This window comes from Mesoplodon mirus (assembly GCF_964341445.2).
Source record: "Mesoplodon mirus genome assembly, chromosome: 5".
Lineage (NCBI taxonomy): Eukaryota > Metazoa > Chordata > Mammalia > Artiodactyla > Ziphiidae > Mesoplodon > Mesoplodon mirus.
Genome location: NC_138980.1, coordinates 44,888,344 through 44,909,634, shown reverse-complemented (window position 1 = coordinate 44,909,634; position 21,291 = coordinate 44,888,344). Strand labels below are relative to the sequence as shown.

At 52.6% G+C, this 21,291-nt stretch overlaps 1 protein-coding gene across 2 annotated transcripts; it reads left to right on the top strand.

Moving 5' to 3' along the window:
* The first annotated feature begins 2,487 nt into the window (after positions 1-2,487).
* On the top strand, positions 2,488-19,881 carry NIBAN3 (niban apoptosis regulator 3). Of its 2 annotated transcripts, XM_082620574.1 has the most exons (15): positions 2,488-2,636; positions 3,937-4,067; positions 7,029-7,154; positions 7,763-7,877; positions 9,792-9,959; positions 10,560-10,675; positions 10,760-10,864; positions 11,084-11,246; positions 11,857-12,047; positions 13,726-13,884; positions 14,934-15,050; positions 15,131-15,238; positions 16,034-16,145; positions 17,894-17,977; positions 19,468-19,881. In XM_082620574.1, the coding sequence occupies exons 1-15, from the start codon at positions 2,582-2,584 to the stop codon at positions 19,530-19,532; spliced, it is 1,815 nt and encodes a 604-aa protein (XP_082476700.1). In that variant the 5' UTR covers positions 2,488-2,581; the 3' UTR covers positions 19,533-19,881. The 2 variants fall into 2 exon arrangements, with proteins under 2 accessions (XP_082476700.1, XP_082476699.1); XM_082620573.1 differs by lacking the exon at positions 2,488-2,636 and having other exon boundaries at positions 3,675-4,067.
* The last annotated feature ends 1,410 nt before the right edge of the window (positions 19,882-21,291 follow it).

Below are 21,291 nucleotides of genomic sequence, written 5' to 3'. Positions count from 1 at the left end.
GGCTTGCGGGCTTAGTTACTCTGCGGCATGTGGGATCTTCCTGGACCAGGGCTCGAACCTGTGTCCCCCTGCATTGGCAGGCGGATTCTTAACCACTGCGCCACCAGGGAAGCCCTCCCTCCTGTCCTCTTCTAATAAGGACACCTGTCATTGGATATAGGACCACCCTAAATCCAGGATGAGCTCATGTCAAGATCCTTAACTCATTTTGTCTGTAAAGATGTCTATTCCGAATAAGATCACATTCTGAGGTTCCAGGGGTTAGGATGTGGACATATTCTTTTTTTTAAACTGTGTTAAAATACACATAAAATTTACCATCTTAACCATTTTTAAGTATACAGTTCAGTGGTATTAAATACATTTACAGTTTTAAGCAGCCATTACCATCATCCGTCCCCATAACTCTTTTCATCTTGTAAATCTGAAACTGTACTTTTTTTTTTTCTTTTTTTGCGGTATGCAGCCTCTCACCGCTGCGGCCTCTCCCATCGTGGAGCACAGGCTCTGGACGCGCAGGCTCAGCGGCCATGGCTCACAGGCCCAGCCGCTCCGCGGCATGTGGGATCCTCCTGGACCGGGGCACGAACCCGCATCCCCTGCATTGGCAGGCGGACTCTCAACCACTGCGCCACCAGGGAAGCCCTGAAACTGTACTTATTAAACACTAACTCCCCATTCTCCCCTCTCCCCGGCCCTGGCAACCACCATACTATTTTCTGTCTCTATGATTTTCACTACTATTAAGTGCCTCGTGTAATTGGGATCATACAGTATTTGCCTTTTTGTGACGGGCTTATTTCACTCTGCATAATGTCCTCCAGGTTCATCCATGTTGTAACGTGTGTGAACTTCCTTCCTCTTTAAGATATGATATACCACATTTTACTTATCCATTCACCGGTCAGTGGATACTTGGGTTGCTTCTGTGTTTTAGCTATTGTAAATAATGCTGCTGTGAACACGGGTGGATGAATATCTCTTCGAGAGCCTACTTTCAGTTCTTTTGGATATATGTCCAGAAGTGGGATTGCTGGGTCATAACGCATATGGTAGTTCTATTTTTAATTTTCGGAGGAGCCTCCATACTGTTTTCCACAGCAGTTGTATCATTTTACATTCCCATCAACAGTGCCCAAGGGTTCCAATTCCTCCTCATCCTCGCTAACACTTGTTTTCTGTTTTTTTTTTTTTTTTTTTTTTTGTGGTACGCGGGCCTCTCACTGTTGTGGCTTCTCCCGTTGCGGAGCACAGGCTCCGGACGCGCAGGCTCAGCGGCCATGGCCCACGGGCCCAGCCACTCCGTGGCACGTGGGATCTTCCCAGACCGGGGCACGAACCCGTGTCCCCTGCATCGGCAGGCGGACTCTCAACCACTGCGCCACCAGGGAAGCCCCTGTTTTCTGTTTTTTTGATAGTGGCCTGTGGACATATCCTTTTGGGGGACACAGTTCAATCCCCTGCCCACTCACTTGGCCGAGCTCCTGTTGCACACCCAGGGCCAGTCGTGACCTCTGCACCTGGCCATGCTGCAGTCCTGCTCAGAGCCTTGAATGCTCCGAGGTGCTGCTGCTTTGCGTCAGGACTGCAGCATTGGCCCAGATTGCGTCTGCTCATGTCCCACCCATCAGCTCTGCCTGGCTCCAAGGACCAGGGGAGGCTGGTGGGAGAGGCATGTGGGAATTGAAACCTTAAAGCCGAAACCACAGAAAGTGAAATTTCCTTCAACGTCTTGTCTGGGTTGATCACTCAGATGTGAGAGTGAGGAAGTGGGACGGGGCTGAGTGGAAACAGATTGAGAAAAGCAGAGTAGAGGGTTGGAAGGAAAACAGCCTGGCCGTGCTTGGGCAACAGCAGGTGCCATTAGTGGGAAGGCCCAACTAATCCGATCCAGTCCAGGGCTCTATGTGCCGATAGAGAGTGGACTGGCAAAGCAGGAACCGAAGGGAGATAGCCCACGAGTCCACGGCACAGCAGTGGCCAGTGGCTCCCCACCCGCTCCCCCTACCCCAGCACTGACCCCAGGGACCCGGGGTGTCAGTCCACTTCTGTCTTCCCAGCCTGGTGCTGGGCCTGGGCTGGATCCCATTGCGATCCAGAGTCATCTGGCAAGGGGTAGGTACAGGATTTAGCTGCCCCATCTCTGCCCAGCCCCCCTTCCCTGCCACCCCACACCAACAGCTGCTCTCAGGTCCTGCCAGATATCTGCCCTGCATTCGTCCTCCAAGGCCAGCTAGGACTTTTGTCTCCCACCACCCCGCCCACCCCCCCGCAACCCGGGGCAGCCCCTACAGAAACCACCAGTCCTAGGGGACTTGGCCACAGGGGAACTGGGAGGACACAGGTGCAGGGTGGGGCAGGGCAGGGGGCAGGGCCGGGGGCGGGCCGGGCAGGGAGCAGGCATCCCACACCACACCAGGACCATGCTCTGGCTTCTGACCCCAGGCACTGGTCTCCGCAGCATCCAGGCTCCTCAGGTGACCTTGCTCCCAGGGTGCCCCTGAGCTGAGGAACTGGGGGGTTGTGGGGAGGAGGTGGGTGTTTGCTTCACTTTCAGGGGAGCCCAGGACACAGTAGCAGGATGGGTGGGCGGCCCTCGAGCCCCTTGGACAAGCGACAGCAGCAGCACCTGAGGGGTGAGTAGAGTGGGAAGGATCCAGATTTTGGCGGATGGGGTTTAGGGCTGGGTTGTCAGGTACACAGGATGCCCTATTAATGTGAATTCTAGAGAGGCAATGAATACTTTTTTTAGTATAAGTATGTCCCAAATTTTGCATGAGGGCATATGTATGCTAAAAATGTATTCGTTATTTACCTGAAATTCAAATTTTATTGGCGTCATGTACTTTTATTTGGTAAATCTGGTAACCCTACTCAGGGCATGGGTTTGGGGTGAAGGGCATAGGGCCAGGTGGGAAGTGCCCCAAGCCCAGCCAGATCTTGTGGGATGATCCTCCCAGGTGGGCAAGGACCAATAGGCCCCTCAATGTGGACCCCAGGGACTAAGTCACAGTTCTTGATTTGAGACAAAGAAGGGCCAGTGTCCTCCATCCTCCACACACACAGTTGAGTACTTACGGTGTGCTGGGCACTGGGGATATGGAGGGGTGGCTCATGATCTAGACTAAGAAACAAGGCCAAGTTGTCATTACATGAATGGATTCAATAAGCTACTCTGCAAAGTGTTGGAATTTTTTTTTCTGTAGTGGCTTAAACGAGATAAAGATTTGTTTCTCTCTCCTATAGAGGGGAACAGTGGCAGGCAGCCTGATAAAAGTCAGACAACCCAACCCCTTCCATATTATGGTTCTAACATGTGTGGCTCCTGTGCCTGAGGTCACCTCATGACTCAGAATGGCTGCTGAAGCTCCAGTCATCGGATGCACATTCCAGGCAGCAAGATAGATGTGTTTTACACACAGCCAAGTGCACACATATTAGGGGAACAGCTTGAAGAACTTTAACACTTGTGTAATCACCTCCTAGATCAGGATACAGAATACTTCTATCACCCCAGAAAGTTCCCTTGTGCTGGGTGAGGTTTTTAAAAGATTTTGAAAATCTCCCCCAGTAAGGGGCACAAGGAAACTTTCAGGTACAATTGATCTGTTCTTTATCTGGGTCACGGTGATGGTGTCATGGGTGTGTACATATGTCAAGCTCATTCATTTCTATGCTTTATACATTTAAGGTGTGTTGTACATCGTTTATAAATTAAGCCTGAATCCTTTAACTCCCCCGCCCCCCACCAACCCCCATGTGGATAAAAACAGGCAACGGGGGGTTAAGCGTGAATGGAATTGGAGCATGTCTTCCGGGGCAACTTTGGGGTGCAGATAGGAATCCGTAAGTGGCTTCTCTGCCTGTTCTGCCCCCACCTCTGGCAGGTTGGGGGGGACCTGATTCAGCCACTTCACCATCCTTTTGTCCCTGCAGGCCAGGTAGACACCTTGCTGAGGAACTTCCTGCCCTGCTACCGCGGGCAGCTGGCAGCCTCGGTCCTGTGGCAGATCTCCCGAGAGCTGGGCCCCCAGGAGCCAGCCGGATGCCAGCTGCTGCACAGCAAAGTGGGTGCCGCAAAGGGGGAGGGGGTGCTGAGTGGGAGAGGCTGGGGGGCCGTTCATTCGTTCGTTTGAGGGTCCCTCCTCACACCTTTGTCCTTGCTGGTGCCACGACCTGGTGTGACTATTAAAAATTCATTCTGGGACTTCTCTGGTGGGGCAGTGGTTAAAACTCCGAGCTCCCAATGCAGTGGGCCTGGGTTCGATCCCTGGTCAGGGAACTAGATCCCATATGCATGCTACAACTAAGGAGCCCACCTGCCACAACTAAGACCCGGTGCAACCAAATAAATAAATAAATATAAATAATATATAAAATAATAATAAATGCTTAAAAATTTTTTAAAATTCATTCATGGTTTTTTTTTTTTTGTGGCCATGCTGCGTTGCATGCGGGATCTTAGTTCCCTGACCAGGGATCGAACCCACACCCCCTGCAGTGGAAGCGTGGAGTCTTAACTACTGGACCACCAGGGATGTCCCCAAAATTCATTCTTCGAGCAAACATTCACTGGGCATCTACCGCGTGCCACACCCCTGGCTGGATGCTGGGGACACAGTAGTGACTGAGACAGATCCCGCTTTGCCCTCCAGGGCTCACAGTCTAGTTGGGGGAAATGACCAGTTTGTTGTCAAGCTAACATATCATGATGCAGGATAACTTGTGATAGGTGCTAGGAAGACAAAATGAAGGGCGGTGTTGGGGGCTGGAAGCTGGGGTGTAGGAAGGTCCTTCTGAGCTGAGACGTAAAGGATGAGAAGGAGCCAGACCTGAAGCCCAGAGTGGGAAGGGCATTCTAGGCAGAGGGCATAGGCAATGCAAAAGCCCTGAAGTTGGAAAAGGTGTGGCCTGGCTGAGTGCATCATCCAAGGGCACAGCATGCCCACTGGACGTCCAAGCCTTTGCATGTGCCACCCTCCCCATTCTATCGCATACTTCGTCTGCTACTTCTCCCAAGAAGCCTTCCTTGACTACTATTACCCCCACCTGAGTTGGGCACCTCCTCTGGAACCCCTGTCTGTCTGCTTCTCCGACGCAGCCCAGGCTCACACGTCTGCCACCTCCATTTGTCTGCTTTATGAGGACAGGGTCCAAGCCTTATTTCCCCTTCCCCCTGATCCCTTGTGCCCACATGGTGCCTTCACCTTGTAGGGGCTCAGGAAGGGCTTATCGATGGAACAAAATAGCCTGGAGCTGCCCAGCCCCAGCTCCAAAGGTCTCCTGAGCTGGCAAATGGTGTCCAGGATCTCCATGTGCCCTGTACAACTTAGTTCTCACCAGCCCAGGGGATGGGTCTTTGACCAATGAGGAAACCAAGGCACAGAGAGGTGAAGTGACCTGACTGAGGTCACACTGCCAGCAAGATGCAGAGGCGAGATTTGAACCCAGAGCCCATACTCCTTACAAGGGATACTGGGTCCCCTGTCCCGATCAGGCTCTGAGATTTCTTCTCTTGGACACCCATTCTCCCAGCTGTGACTTCCCTGGGGTGGGGGCTCTGTGGCACCATGGACAGAGCCCCCTGCCACCTGGGACTCCCCCTGTCCCGCTTGGGGCATCATGGGGCCTGGGAATCGCCCCCACCTGCACCTTCTGCCTCCTGCTGGTCCCAACCCCCTGGGCCAGGGCACAGCTGACATTGGGGTTCAAGCAGCGTGGAGGGATTTCCCCTCGCTTCAGTTGAAACATTTTCTTTAATACTTGTTTTATCTATTTGCATTATGTATATCATTTCTATTATAACATTTTAACACTATTACTATGAAAAATCTCAGACTTAGGAAGAGAGATGGAGAATCACTTAATAAACCTCTGAGTTCCCATTACCTGCTGAAGAATCAAAACTTCACAAATGCTGTTTGTTTAGTCATCAAATGTTTACTGAGCACCAACTGTGTAGCAGGAGCTACTCTGGGACCATTGGTGAAACAAACGCACACAATTCAGGTGGCCAGGAAGTGAGAAGAGGGACAAAGAAAATGAAACAAGTTGATGTCCCATCCTGCCTGAGAGAGGGGTCTGTGGGCAGAGGCCTGGCCATTTCTCATAACGTTAAACTACACCTGCTCCACGACCAAGCAATCCCACCTGTATCAGTTAGCTATGCTGTGTAAAAATACACCACCAAATCAGTGCTTCAAACAACACGTCTGTAATCTCAGTTACTGTGGGTCAGGAATCTAGACGGGGCTTTCCTGGGTCCTTTCTTTCAGGGTCTCTCACAGGCTGCAATCAAGATGTTGGCCAGGGCTTGGGTCTCATCTGAGGCTCAACTGGGGAAGGGTCCGCTTGCAAGTAAATTGGAGATAACAAAAGTGTCTGCCTCAGTTCATATTTGGAAGTGCAGGCTGTGAGCGTGCTTGATAAAGAATATAACACCACACCAGCCGTGCCCAAGCACCTGTACAGTAAGTCCACTACATATGAACCTTCAAGTTGCAAACTTTCAAAGATGCAAACGTGCGTTCCATCAGCGTCAGGCATGAGTCAAATTGCAGCTTGCCCTCCGTTTCCTATAGCTGACGATTCTTCAGCTCTACCATCTCCCACCTCCTCTCCCTCCTCCAGTCAGTCACTCTTCTTGCCTGTTCACTGGATGCCAGCCCTGTATGCCAGCTGTTGTACTGTACTACTGCACTTTTCAAGGGACTGTACTGTAAGATTAAAAATGTTTTATTTATTTTTTTGTGTGTTTGTTTTGTATGTATTATTTGTGTGACAAGTATTATAAACCTATTACAGTACAGTACTATATAGCCAATGGTGTTAGTTGGGTACCTAGGCTAACTTCGTTGGACTTATGAACAAATTGGACTTACAAACTCGCTCTCAGAATGGAACTCATTCATATGTAGGGGACTTACTGTACTTGGTGGCACCCGGGACACAGGAGGAGCTGTCCAGGTGGTCTGGACACTGGGACACTGGCCCATGTTCTTGACATCCGCCCGCCCCTCCTCCCACAGAAGCTGCCCCGAGTCCGGGAGCACCGAGGGCCCCTGACCCAGCTGCAGGGCCACCCACCTCAGTGGCAGCCAATCTTCTGTGTCCTGCGTGGGGACGGCCGCCTAGAATGGTTCAGTCACAGGGAGGTGAGTGAGTGGCCTGCAGCCCATCTACCTCTGGCGTCTCCATCCCACCCTCCCCATTGTGGGTTTGGGGTCCAGTTCCCAGCATAGCCCCCCTCCTTTCTTCAATCATCAAGTAGGGCCAACCTGTAAGCTTGGCCCTGGGTGGGTGAGCATCTCTGGCTGTGCCAGGTGGATAAACTGAGGCCCAGGCCAGGGGTAGGGGCTCACTCATGGTCATCAGCAGAGCTGAGGTTGAAACCATGCAAGGCCTTTGCACATGCCACCTGTGCCCTGCTTTCCAGCTGGGGAATTCAGGCAGGTCACTTGTCTCCCTGGGATTCAGTTTTCGCCTCGGTGAAATGGGGTGATGATGGTCTATGCCACATGGGGCTGTAACGATTCAATGGGTTAGTCCTCATATAGCGCTTGGGACTGGCCTAGCACACGGCAGGTGCTGGGTGCTCCACTATGGGGAAGGGAAGGAAGGAGGGATTGAGGGAGGGGTGGACAGAGGAGGGAGGGTGGAGGATTTCCCCAGTTAACCCCAAACCTTCCCCTGATCCCACACTGGGATATGGAAGCCACAGTTTAGACCTGTCCCCAAACGGTTCTTTGGATGGCTTTTGCAGGAATATGAAAATGGGGACCGTCCCCTGGGCTCCATGGTACTGACAGGGTACACAGTCCTGACTTCCCAGAGTGAATATCTCCACCTGTTGGACACTCTCTGCCCAGAATCCTCAGGTAAGGCTCCCGGGGACCCCAAGAGCAGGTTTCTCTACTTCAGCACTGTGGACACTGGGGCCAGATCATTCTTTGCAGTGGGGGCCACCATTCACAGGATGCTGAAGAGTATCCCTCACCTCCACACACCAGATGCCAGGAGCACTCTGCATCCCAAGAACGACAACCAAGTATATCTCCAGACATTGCCAAGTGTCCCTGGGGGCAGCATTGCCTCTGGGTGAGCAGCCTCGCTCTAGAAAGAGAAACACCCATTCCTGTCAGGGTGAAGGAGTTAGGTCACTGGACCAGAATCAAAGAAGCAAAGGGTAAAAATGATAAAATATGGTGTCAGTAAGCATGTAGGGAGATGGGCAGTGGTGGGCAGGAAAATTGCACAGACTTGTTACAGCGTGTAATTGGTCAGTCCAGTGTTTCCAGGATGGTTCTCCTTCATTCCCTCCTCCTCCTCCTCTTCCTCCCCCACTCCCACTTCTCCTCCCTTCCCCTTCCTCCCCTTCCTCTTCCTCCTCTTTCTCTCTCTGAATAGGTAAGGAGCAGCATAAGTGGGCTGGCATGCATCTGATGAGGGCCTGCATTATCTCATTGAATCTGCCCAGGAGGCAGCCCCATCACTAACCACCCCATTTCACAGAGGGGGACACTGAGGCTAAGGACTGTCACACAGTTAGTAAGGGACAGAGCCAGAATTACACCTTTTGCTTCCCTGCAGAGCTATCCTGCTGTTAAATCATGCGAAGATGTAGCAACAAGAACCGTCTACAGAAATGTTGATGATGTCAAAAACATGGGAATCCACCCAAATACGCATCCTTTGGGGTTGATTAAATAACTTACAGCCTGACCCTCAGGAAGGAAAGGTGTGCAACCTTTGAAGGTGTCCCAGACATATGCAGGAGCCAAAAGGCCAGTTATAAACCAGAAAACTCCACATTGTTAAAAAAAAAGCACCCCATACAGCTTTGTGCAGATTTTAAAATCTGGAATAATGTCCCCCAAACTGTTAACAGCTATTATCATCTCTGGGCGCTGCGATTGAAGGGCTGGATGACAAGGGACATCCACCTTTTTCTGCATTATTATTACTATTTTTTAAAAAAATTTATTTTTGGCTACATTAGGTCTTCGTTGCTTTGTGCAGGCTTTCTCTAGTTGCGGCGAGCAGGGTCTGCTCTTCGTTGTGGTGCGTGGGCTCTAGGCGCACGAGCTTCAGTAATTGTGGCACGTGGGCTTAGTAGTTGTGGCTTGCAGGCTCTAGAGCGCAGGCTCAGTAGTTGTGGCGCATGGGCTTTGTTGCTCCGCGGCATGTGGGATCTTCCCGGACCAGGGCTCGAACCCGTGTCCCCTGCATTGGTAGGCGGATTCTTAACCATTGCACCACCAGGGAAGCCCTTTTTGCATTATTGCATTTTACCGCAGTCTGTATGTATCACTCTGGAAATCTGAACAAAACACTGAGGATTTGGGGACTCCAATTTAATTTATCAAAATAAATTCACTCATTTGTGTCCTCCCAGCAGTTCTAGGTCATTGGTATCACTTTTTAGCCCATTTTGCAGGTAGGAAAACTGAGGTTTTTCAGGGAGATGAAAATCTGTGCAAAGAGCTAGAAAATGGTCTGGCCAGGTTTGAACCTGGGCCTTGCCGACTCCAGCACCCCACAGCAAGCAGGGCTCAGACCACATGCCAGCTAGGAGAGATTGTCAGTGGCTGCCTAGGACTGCTGTGTTAAGCATGTTGCTGAGGCTGGGAAACAGTGCTGGGATGGATTGCTGATGTCTGCCCTGGGCACACCTCCTCCTGGGACTGAGGTGAAGTAAGGGTTCTCTACACATTTCATGGTTATTGTCTCCTAGTGAATGAATGATTTTAGAGTGAATGAATGAATGAAGATGCGACCTCCTCTGCTTTCAGGACACCATACACAGGAAGAGCCTGACTCCCTCTTGGAAATGCCTGTTAGTTTCCCCCTGTTCCTGCAGCACCCCTTCCGCCAGCACCTCTGTTTCTCTGCAGCCACAGCGGAGGTGCAGCGTGCCTGGAGGCTAGCCCTGCAGGGCGGCATCCGGCTTCGAGGCACAGGTGGGTCCTGGGAAAGGGCAGGCAGTGGTGGAGCACAGAGCCTGGAGTCGGATGGTTCTGCTCCTGCTGGCTGTGGGATCCTCTCCAAGCCTCAGTTTCCTTATTTATAAAATGGATCCTGGGGGAGGACAGAGGGGAAACAGGCAGTTGTGCATGGCCCGGGCTGTAATGAGGGCACAGCCCCATGGGAGCGTAGCCTGGGGGATCAGGGAGGGGATGTCCAAACTGGGGTCTAAAAAAGATGAGGGGCCAGCCAGGTGAAGAAGAGGAATTAGGACTGACACATCTGGGCAGGTTGTTGACTGAACAAACGTACCTAACTGGAGAGGCAGCTGGAGACTGCAGTGGGATCTGGGCTGTGACTGCCTGCAGGGGATGCCTTTTCCAAAATGGTATACAGGCCCCTTATGGGCTGGTGATAAACTTAGGGGAGCGTGTTCCCGGCGGAGGGCACTTCTTTGCGCAGAGGTCTGGAAGTGGGTGAGACTTAGCTGTTTGGGACCTGGCGAGGAGGCGGAGGGCTTCCTTCTCAGGCGACGGGGAGCCAGGCAGCCTGAGAGCAGGGGAGGGGTGGGCGGGCACTGAGGAGCCGCCCCTCAGTCCTGCAGCGAAGTCAAGCCCCAGCCGCCCGTGCCTTCCTGGACGCCATACGGCTCTACCGGCAGCAGCAAGGCCACTTTGGCGACGACGACGTGACCCTAGGCTCGGACGCCGAGGTCAGTGCCGCACAAGGCCGCACCGGGGACCCCCCCTGACCCCTTCTCGGCCCACCGAAGCACCCATGGTCACCTCTCCCGCAGGTGCTGACTGCGGTACTGATGCGGGAGCTGCTGCCTGCGCTGCGAGCCCAGACTCTGCCCGGCCTGCGGGGGGCCGGCCGCGCTCGGGCCTGGGCCTGGGCCAAGGTACGCATGGGGTCGAGGAGGTGGGGCAGGGACACGCGGGAGGCCGCGGATGGGGATAGGAGCCGGACCTGGGTGCTCAGCTTCGCCCTCTCTGCGACTGTCGCCCAACCTCTCCGCCCATCTCTGTGCGTCTGTCTTCTCTCTGTCCTACCCTCGCCCCATCTCGTCTCTCTACCGCGCCCCTGGCCCGTGTGGGGTCCCCTCGGCTGATCTGGGCAGCTACTGGACGCCGTCCACGCTGCAGTCCTGGCCGGGGCCTCCACTGGGCTCCGCGCCTTCCAGCCCGAAAAGGAGGAGCTGCTCGCCGCCCTGGAGAAGACTCTCCGCCCAGACGTAGATCAGATGCTGAAGTTGCGGGAGCGCGTGTTAGGGAGGCTGCAGGGTGAGGTCCGCGGGCGTGGCCTGGATGTGAGGGGCGGGGCCGGGAGCCTGAGAGGAAGAAGGGGAACAGCTTGGGTGTAAGGGAAAGGGCCCAAGGTCTGGGACCCGGAGGAGGCAGGGCCGGAAAAGAAAAGGGTGGAGCCTAAGTGGGAAAATGGGCGAGGCCATGATGCTTTGGTGGTGAGACTAGGTCTCTAGACGGGGTCAAGAGGGAGGGCGGGTGCTTGGGAGGCGGGAAGGCCAGGGACGGAGCTGGTGAGCCCGGAGACCAAGACTGGGTGGGAAGAGGGGCAGAGGTGTTGGCGGTATCAGGCCTGACTCCGGTTGTGGGTTGTCCAGTCAGACGGCGGAAATAGCTCTCACTCAGCTCAATAACAAAGAGAACAGAGTTGGAATCCTAACTCTGCCTCTGTGTGCAACTTGGAGCCGATCCCCATCGCACTTGGCCTCGGTTTTCTATTCTGGGGTAGAGGAGGGTGCTCAAAGTCAGCGCTCCCGTCTACCTCACCCTGTTGAGCCCATGGCCTCACTCCTTTCCCCACCCCACCCCCGCCTCCCAATTTGCGGAGCACCTCGAGGAGGAGATCCAAGCCAGTGTCTTCCGCTCACAGCCAACGTCCAGGGTCCCCTCGAGTCGTGCCTGCGCAGGAAGGTGGATGCGCAGCTGCCCCGGGTCACGCAGACGCTGCTGAGCACCGTGGAAGCCGAACTCACGGCAGTGCAGACCCTCCTAACCCAGGGCATGGACCGCCTGTCCCGCCACCTGCGTGGGAGCCGCTCCAGCACCCAGCTGCGGAAGGAGGTGAGGTCCAGTGGGTCGTGTTTCATCGGGCCTGTGTGCAGCGTGTTAACTTTATAGAAGAGTTGCGTGAACCTTGAATCTTTCTTGTTTGAAAACCTCTTTAAAAAATCTCTGAACTTTCTTCTAAGCTGCATTTTACTTACGGTGGTCCGCTATGCTATGGTCACTGGGGCACGGTTTATAACATGGGGGGAAGGAGTAAGATGACAAGATTAGCATTTAATAACATCAGTCTGGAGTCACCTTCCCCACAAATTGTTTCTCCTCCCATTGCCTTGTTTGGCCACAGCCCACCCCATTTCCTGGGACAGAATTCTGCTCCACGCAGGTCAGCTCTTTTCTTCTGATATTAAATGCGAGCATACTATGTGCCAAGAAACCTTCAACTCGTTAAGTGTCTGTTGACCTTTAAAATGAAACAGCCAGTTATTTATTTTATTTTTTTTTTCTTTTTGCGGTATGCGGGCCTCTCACTGTTGTGGCCTCTCCCGTTGCGAAGCACAGGCTCCGGATGCGCAGGCCCAGCGGCCATGGCTCACGGGCCCAGCCACTCCGCGGCATATGGGATCCTCCCAGACCGGGGCACGAACCCGTATCCCCTGCATCGGCAGGCGGACTCTCAACCACTGCGCCACCAGGGAGGCCCACAGCCAGTTATTTTATCAGCAGAACATTTTGGGAAGGGAGGGCAGCATGAGAATTGCAATTCAGGACATGCAAGCTATGGCAAAACCAGAGGCAAGTCTGGCAAACGAAGGGGAGGAACATTACTTTATAGAGAAGAAGGAGAAAATTGGGAGGGGCAGCTTTGAAGGAAAGTCCATTGGAGGAAAGCGAGAGTTCAGGGTGGTGACAGTTTCTCATTGGCTGAGTGGTGGTAGTTTCTCATTAGTTGGGGCTGTTACTGCATAAGGAGAAAATCTGCCTCCTGCTGGAGCGGTAAAGTAGTAACCTTCTTCCAGTTTGGGGTCTGCAGAGGGCAAGGAGTGGCAGTGCACCAGAGCCCCCCACCCCGCCCTTTCAGGGCTTAATGATTTCATTTTTATTTATTTATTTGGCCACGCAACTTGTGGGATCTCAGTTCCCCAGCCAGGGATTGAACCTGGGCCACCGCAGTGAAAGCTCCGAATCCTAACCACTAGACCATCAGGGATCTCCCGTGACTTTATTTTAAATGAGGTTTCCCTTTATTAATCTTCACATCTCCATTTCATAATCACCTCCTCCAGGAACTTTCCCTGGTCCTTTCTGCATCTGCAGCTGCGCGTGCTTCCCTCCTTAGAGAAGTATTAACACACCACTACTGTTGTCTCTCTACACTCTGTCTCCCCCAACTTTTCTGTGAGCAGTTTGAGGGCAAATACCACTTTGGATTATTGCACTTCTGCAGCCACAGGATCCAGCACAAAGGGAACATCAGGTGGGACAAGGGCTGAGTGTGCCCATTTCCCCTCAGCCCTGCCAGCACCACATGTTATCATTTGTTTCAAGTTTTACCATTTTATGTCCATCACACCCTACCTCACAGTTACTTTTATTATGCATTATTTTGGTGACAACTGAGGCAGGATGTGTTTCCATTTGTGTTTCTCCTTCGATGAACTGTCTATGAGGTCCTTAGCCTTGCTCTTCCATTGGCTGGTGGTATTTTTCTTACCTGACTGCTATGGGAACATAGGTTTACTCATTTGGGGAGATGCCATGGGACCCAGAGCTGATGCAGACCTGCTACCGAGAGGCGGAGTGGAGCCGGGGGCGCCTGGGTCAGCTGGCAGAACCATTTGGCTTCTTTGGAACACAGAGCCTGGTGTTTGGGGCCCAGGATCTCGCACAGCAGGTAAGGGTGAGTGGGAGGCTGGGAGGAAGCGAGACAAGGATGGCAACCTCCAATGAGTAGGTGCCAAGTGTGTGCCAGGGAGACCACGATGACCCAGACAGACCTGGCCCTCCCTTGCTGGACTCCCAGTGTCATGCAGACATGAGCTCATGACCAGGCAGGCAGTAATCACATATGATGGACAGGGCTGTGATGGGACACACAAGGTGCTATGGGAACCCTGAGGAGGCACCTGATCCATCTCCAGGGTTGGGAAGGCTTCCAGGAGGAGAGGACTGCCAGGCTGGGGCAGCTGGGGGAAGAATGGGAATGGGGCATGTCCTGGGTGGAGGGAACAGTGTGGATAAGCCCTGGGAGGTGTGAGAGCGTGTCCACATTTGGGGAAAGTGAAGCAATTTAGAGACATTGGCTTGTAGATTTCAAGGGAGGGCATAGATGTGGGAGATATGCCAGCGAGGTGGGGGGCGCAGATGGGTCAGGGCCTTGAGTATGGGGCTCAGGGGGCTGGGCTCTGTCCAAGGGCAATAGGAGTCACAGCAGGTGTGTGAGCAGGGGAGGGGCATGGCCAGATTCAAGGTTTTTTAGAAAGCCCTGCCTGCCCTGGGGAGCAGGGGCTGTCGGGGGCAGAAGTGGAGGAGGCAAGGAGGAGGTCTGAACCATTAGAATGGGTTGGTGGAGAGGAGCAGGGTGTGTTTTGAAAGCCAAGGGGTTGGGACGTGCTAATGGACATGGTGAGTGAAAGAGACAGGGATTGAGAAGACCCAGTGCTGCCCGGCACGGTTGTTCAGTTTGGATACTGCACAAGGGTGCTCAGCCAAGGAGCCTGGACTATGGACAGCTCTCTGATCCCCATGCTGGCCATCCTGGCACTGACTGGATGAGCCCCAAGTCCTGAGAGGAAGAGAGTGCTGTTTCTTGGGACAAGAAGGAGGTTGGAGGGAAGTAGTTGGTCAGGGCAAGCTGGATGCTGAGAAGGGTTCAACCGAGCAGGCGTAGGGCCCAGAAAGAGCATGGATTCCCAGGGCTCATCCCAGCATCTCTTCCCACAGCTCATGGCTGACGCTGTGGCCACCTTCCTGCAGCTGGCCGACCAATGTCTGACCACGGCTCTGGACTGTGACCAGGCTGCCCAGCAGCTGGAGAAAGTCAGGGGGCGCGTGCTGAAGGTGAGGTCTGCGGAGAGGGCATGGCAGTGGGCCTGGGTGCTCAGGTGGTTGTGAAACCAGTTGCCGTGTGTGTCGTGCAGAAATTCCAGTCGGACAGTGGCTCAGCGCAGAGGAGGTTCATCCATGGCTGGCTGCTCTGCATCTTCTTGCCCTTCGTGTTGAGCCAGCTGGAGCTGAGCTGCAAAGCGGTGAGCTGATGGGGGACGGGTCCTATAGAACAACCAAGCATCTTTCTATAAGGCTCATAGAGCCACCTTGATGATTAGAGACTTTTGTTCCCTGAGCCCAGGGGCTGGGTCCAATGGCTCTTCTGGGACCTCACAATGCCCTCTGCTTCTCCCATGACAATGCTGTGTCTGCAGAGCTGGCGTGGGGTCCCGTGCATCACATATCAGCAGGTGATACAGGCTTCAGAGAAGGGAGGAGGCAGAGGGGGAGTGTATGTGTGTATGGTGAGGGTGCCGAGTGGTTAGGGGGGCTCTCTCTGAGAAGATGATGCTTGAGAAGTAGTGAACTAAAGCCATGAGCCATGTCCTGGGGAAGGGTTTTCCAGGCAGAGGGTACAGCATGTGCAAAGGTCCTGAGGTAGGTCTGTGCCTAGTGTGTTGGAGAAACAGAGAAGAGGCAAGTGTGGCTGGGGCTTAGCGAACAAGGGGGTAGGAAGTAGATGAGGGGAGAGGTCACAGGGGCCTTGCTACACAGGCTTAGGGGCACCATGAAGGGGTCTGCATCAGGGGTCAGGCAGGAAGTGGCTGTGAGGGGTCCCAGCAGAAACACCTGTACTATTCCCATTGAGGTGTGATGTGCTTTGTTTCACCAATTCTCACAACAACCCGAGGGAATAATGAGTCAAGGAGCCCATTTTAAAGATGAGGAAACTGAGGCCCAGGTTTCCCTAGCTAATCAGTGACAGAGCTGGGCCTCAAACCATGTCACACATAGCTCACCCCTCCAGCCTAGCCCCTCACCTGCCTCGGTTACAGGAGCTGCCTGAGTTCGAAGGGGATGTCCTTGCTGTGGGCAGCCCTGCTCTGACCATTGAGGGTATTTATGAGGATGTCATCCGGGGAGTCCTGCTGCAGAGGATTGATCGAGGTGAGTCCCACCCCCTATGGCTCAGGGGAGCCTGTTGACCCCTGGCTGTGTATACTGAGCCCTACCAGGGTCCCCATCACCTCTCACTACCTGTGAACACTAGTCCTTTGACTAAGGGCCAGGACTGGGACAGAGGGGATCTGGGGTGGGCGAGCCTAGAGGGGCAGTGATGGAAGCTCCCTGAAGGAGAGGGCATTGGAGTGGGGCTGTGACGGATATGCAGGTGTTCTTAGGATGAGAGAAGGGAGGCAAAATTTAAAAACTGGGGATAGACATTTACATTTTCTCATTCAACAACCTCTCCATGTTTTATTCTGGGCTGGCATTGAGCCCTCAAAGAGTACGTGGACTTGGGGTAGGCCTCTTAGGATTTCCTGGGCTGGGAAGAGGCTCCTGACTGTCTCTTCTCCCTCCTGCCTTGTCTGTTCCTTCCTGACCCAATGCCTATGACTGCTGAGACGTGTACTAACAGGGGAATGAGCAATGTGTAATGGTTATTCAGGGAATGTCACAGCTGACACAGAAGGAAGGAGAGGAGGCTGCAGTCTGCCAGGGCAGACGTGCAGGTCCTTGAATGACAGGCAGAGGAGTTTAGACATTTTGTGGCAGGCAATAGGGAGCCACGGAGGATGTGTGAGCAAGAGGGCAACAGTGGCTAGACTGGAAGCCAGGGAGGAGGCTGAGGGCCTGGTCCTGGGGGGCAAAGGATGGTCTCGAGCAGGGGCAGCAACCAAGGGGACGGAGCCCAGGCATGAGGATGAGACGGAAGTCAGAGGTTGTTGTTGGCTTGGGGTGTCACTGGGTGCATGGGAGGGACCACAACCCTGGGGATGGTGTAGAGAGAAAGGAGAGGAGTCCCAAAGAGCCTGGATTTGAAGGACACAAAGAGGAAGAAGAGATGCAGAAGGAGCAGTCAGAGAGGTGGGAGAAACCCAGAGATAGCAGTGTTCTGGGAGCCAGGAAGTAAGGGTGAGAAGTGTCCTTGAGGCCAGACGAAAAGAACCGAGTTCCTTTAGAATAGGGGACATTTTAAATGGAAAAAGGCTAATCACTGATTGGAAAAAATTTTTCAGAAACAGGTTTCCATTCCTGCAAGTTCTACATGTACTGAAGGCGGGGTGGGGGGGTGGGGTGTTTCTGTCCTCAATTGATTTGTGATGTCTGCTTGAAGCATTGTGCTGGAAGGTGGGGTAGGTAGCATCCAGGCTCAGTGAAGATGTGGGGATCAGCTAGCAATGTCTGCCATGGGCACAGGTGTGGAGAGAGGCTCATGTAAGCCACTTGTTTAGGGTTCCTGGTTGAGACATTTCTTCCATGCTTTGCCCTCTTGTGGCCTCTCTGGGAAAATTCATGGAAGCCCTGGGATTCTGGGGCTTATCCAGGTGGGTCCGGGGGTTTATCTCTTTATTTTATTTTTAAATTTATTTATTTTTGGCTGCATTGGGTCTTCGTTGCTGCGTGCAGGCCCTCCCTAGTTGTGGCAAGCAGGGGCCACTCCTTGCTGCAGTGTGTGGGCCCCTCACTGTGGTGGCTTCTCCTGCTGTGGAGCATGGGCTCCAGGCGCGTGGGCTTCAGTAGTTGTGGCACGCGGGCTCTAGAGCACAGGCTCAGCAGCTGAGGCACGCGGGCCCAGCTGCTCCACTGCATGTGGGATCCTCCCAGACCAGGGCTTGAACCTGTGTCCCCTGCATTGGCAGGCAGACTCTCAACCACTGCGCCACCAGGGAAGTCTCTATCTCTTATTTTAGAATTGAAAAAAGCCCTTGGTGCCAGCAACATGTCCTGCACTCTGGATGGCTGCTCAGAGCTTCCACGGGACCAAGCAGAAACAGGTGAGGACCTCACAGGTTCTTGGCCCATGCCAGTGAATTGCCAGGGTCGGGGGGCCTGTGTGGGGTATACAAGAGGATTGTGAGTGTGGGTTCCTGGATGGAACAGTATGCACCTTGTCTCCTGACTTGGCCAGGTTGGCCAAGCTCATGGTGAACTAGGGCAATGGGGAGTCAAGGAGTGTGCCCGAGTGTCAGAGGTATCCTCTGACATGCATATGAATTTGTGTCCCATCTCTTCTTGCCAGGCCTCTATAGGACCTCTCCCAACGGCTACCAGTTCCCAGCACTGGTGGGGGAGATAGTGGTGATGGGAGCCTTGGGTTCACCTTAACAGTGCATGCATGGAGCTCTGCTCAGGGCCAGGGCAGCCTGGCCTCCTCCTATAGGAGCCTACAGAGACCTCCTTGTTGCAGCAGGAAATGTGTGTAGGGCTGAGGTTGACACTGCTGGTGGTGCAGGGATCCTGAACTCCATCCCTAAGACGGAAATGTTTCACGGGGACTTCCCTGAAATGGGACAGACAGCAACTGGTCCAACTAGAAGCGGACCAGTGGGCAAGATGTTTATAATCTGGATGTTCAGGACCCAGGGCAGATGCAGGTATTCTGGAGCGGCTCTCAGCTCCTCAACCCCCTTGGGTATCACTGTTATGAGAGCTTTGTGAATCCACCCAGCTAAGCGGCTCCCACATTCTTCACCCACAGAAACTCTGAGATAATAAACGTGTATAGTTTTCAGTGGCTAACTTTGGGGGTCATTTGTTATGTGGCAATAGCTAACTAATACACTCCCTAGCTGATTGGGGGCAGCATCTCATAGTCAGTTGCTGCAGATAAACTGATGAATATTCACACTCACTGGGATACATGAAGATTAAACAATCTTAGAAAGACTTCTGGGTGTCATAATATTTGGGGATTTGCAACTGGGGATGAAGGATTGTGGATGGGCTCCTTAATCTATTTAACCAGAATCTAATTGATGATGGGGTTTTGCTTCTAATCTTTTGCACTAACAGCTAATACCATAGTGAACGACCTCTTACATACTTTTCATGCAAGGGGGTAAATCCCCCAAGGTGAAATCTCAGGGTTTAGAGCATGCATGTTTGTCATTTCAGTAGCAGTCTTGAGAGTGCTCTCCATCAGAGTGGTCTCACCTGGTGCCCACTCATCTGTGTGAAGGTGGCCCATTTCCCCACAGGCTGTCAGCTGACTTGGGATTTCCCAGATCTTCTGGGTGAAAAATGTTGTCTTGGCATCATTTTAACGAGCATGTCTTACTGGGGATGAGGTGGAGAGTCTTCTCATGTGTTTAGGAGCTTCTCTGTGAACCTCCATTTCTCTCTGTGGCCCACTTATCTTCTGGGTGCTTTTACATTTCTATTAAATTATTCTCACTAAGCTTCCAATTACTGGGTATTTATTATATGCCAGGCATTTGATGTGTCCAAATGTTTTGGCATCCTTACGACATTTTCCATTTTACAGATGTGGAAACTGAGGTTCAGAGAGGCACTTGCTCCAGGCAACCAGGCTCCAGCACCGAGGTCTAGCCACTCTGCCCACTGCCTCCTCCAGGGACATTCCAGAGCTGAAGCTTTGCCCACATTCATCGTCATTCTCAATGGATAAATGTCTACTAGTGGAATTTCTGAGTCAAAGCATATGTACCAGTTCAAGGCTTGTATAATCCCCACACCTCCGCCTTACTCCTCTCCAGAAAGGCTATGCCTTTTAACACTCTCACCAGCAGGATTTGTACATATTCTCTTTTCCAAACACTAGGACTTTTCATAAAAGGAAAAACTGCCAGTTTGATAGACACACACACAGAGTGCATTGTTTTATTTTAAATTTCTTTGATGACTACATTGAACCTAAAATATGTTTATTGACCATTAATATGTTTGTGTGTTTCTTATTTATTTTTGGCTGTGTCGGGTCTTAGGTGTGCCATGCGGGATCTTTTGTTGTGGCGCACAGGTTTCTCTCTAGTTGAGGCGCCTGGGCTTATTTGCCCTGTGGCATGTGGGACCTTAGTTCCCCGACCAGGGAACGAACCCGTGTCCCCTGCATTGGAAGGTGGATTCTTTACCACTGTTTGTGTGTTTGTGTGTTTTCCTTTCTTTTCTTTTCTTTTTTAGGGAATTGCCTGTTCATAGCTTTTACCTACTTTTCTCTTCAGGAGAATTTATATTTTTCTTAATGATCTCTAATAACTCTTTGTATATTAAGGATAGTAACACTTTCTGATACGCCACAGATGTTTTTTTCTCAGCTTGCTGTGGGCCTTTAGGTTTGTTTACTTGCTCCAAAATCTTCACTTAGTATCAAGTTTCCCAGCTGAGAGTAGAGCTTTTACTGCCTTCCTCTGTTTGCCAGAAAAGCCATCTGTCCACTGGAGCCTGGCAGCTTCACATCACAAGACTTCCAGCTGCTTCCGGAGTAAGTTCTGGGAGGGACTTCCCCAGTGTTTTTCTCAGTTCAGCTTTCAGAGGGGGGTAATGCACACTCCATGGTTTCCTCCCCTAAGAGAATGAGATTTTCCTCACCTTTCCTTCCTAACTTTTGCCCTACTGTCTCTTGCACACACTGAGGACACACGATCTGTGCCCTGAATTTTACTTAACAATATTGAGCCCCCACCCCCACCAGTCACATTAATAAATAGATATCTGAGCATCACAAAAACGATGAATTAGAAAACACATTAGATTACTGGAAAACAGCCCCCTCGTAGCATTTCTTTGGAAATGTCCACCTCCCTCCCGTTCCATCTACACACAAGCTTGCGGGGTCGTTATGACTCCATTTTACAGATGGACAAACTGAGGCTCACACAGACGGCCCACTTGGGGACCGGGTTTGAAGCCAGGTCTGGGGACGCCAGGGCCCACGCGCTTGGTACTCAACAACCCTTGAGGACATCCCAGGGAGGTCGAGAACTAGAGTGGTAAAACCCATGTTGCAGCAGAGGAAACTGAGGCTCACATCTTGAGTCCCAAACCAGATCCTGACTCTCCAGGTTCGACTCGTGACACAGCCGGTCTTATACAAATGGAAGTTGGATGGCGAATCAGGCTGGGATCCTGGCGGGAGCAGCTGCTCGGTGGCAGGGCAGATTCTGAGCTCTGACGCCTTTACCGCACAGAGCCAAGTTCAGAGCGCTCAACGTCTTGGGGTGGGGGGGTCGGGGGCGGCTGGGGTTGCCGGGCAGGCCTGCAGATTGACTTCGAGCGGGCCGCTGAGGAGGTTAGTAGGCACTGTGTGTCTTTAAGACCGTTTGGAGGCGGGCCCTGACGGCTGACTACG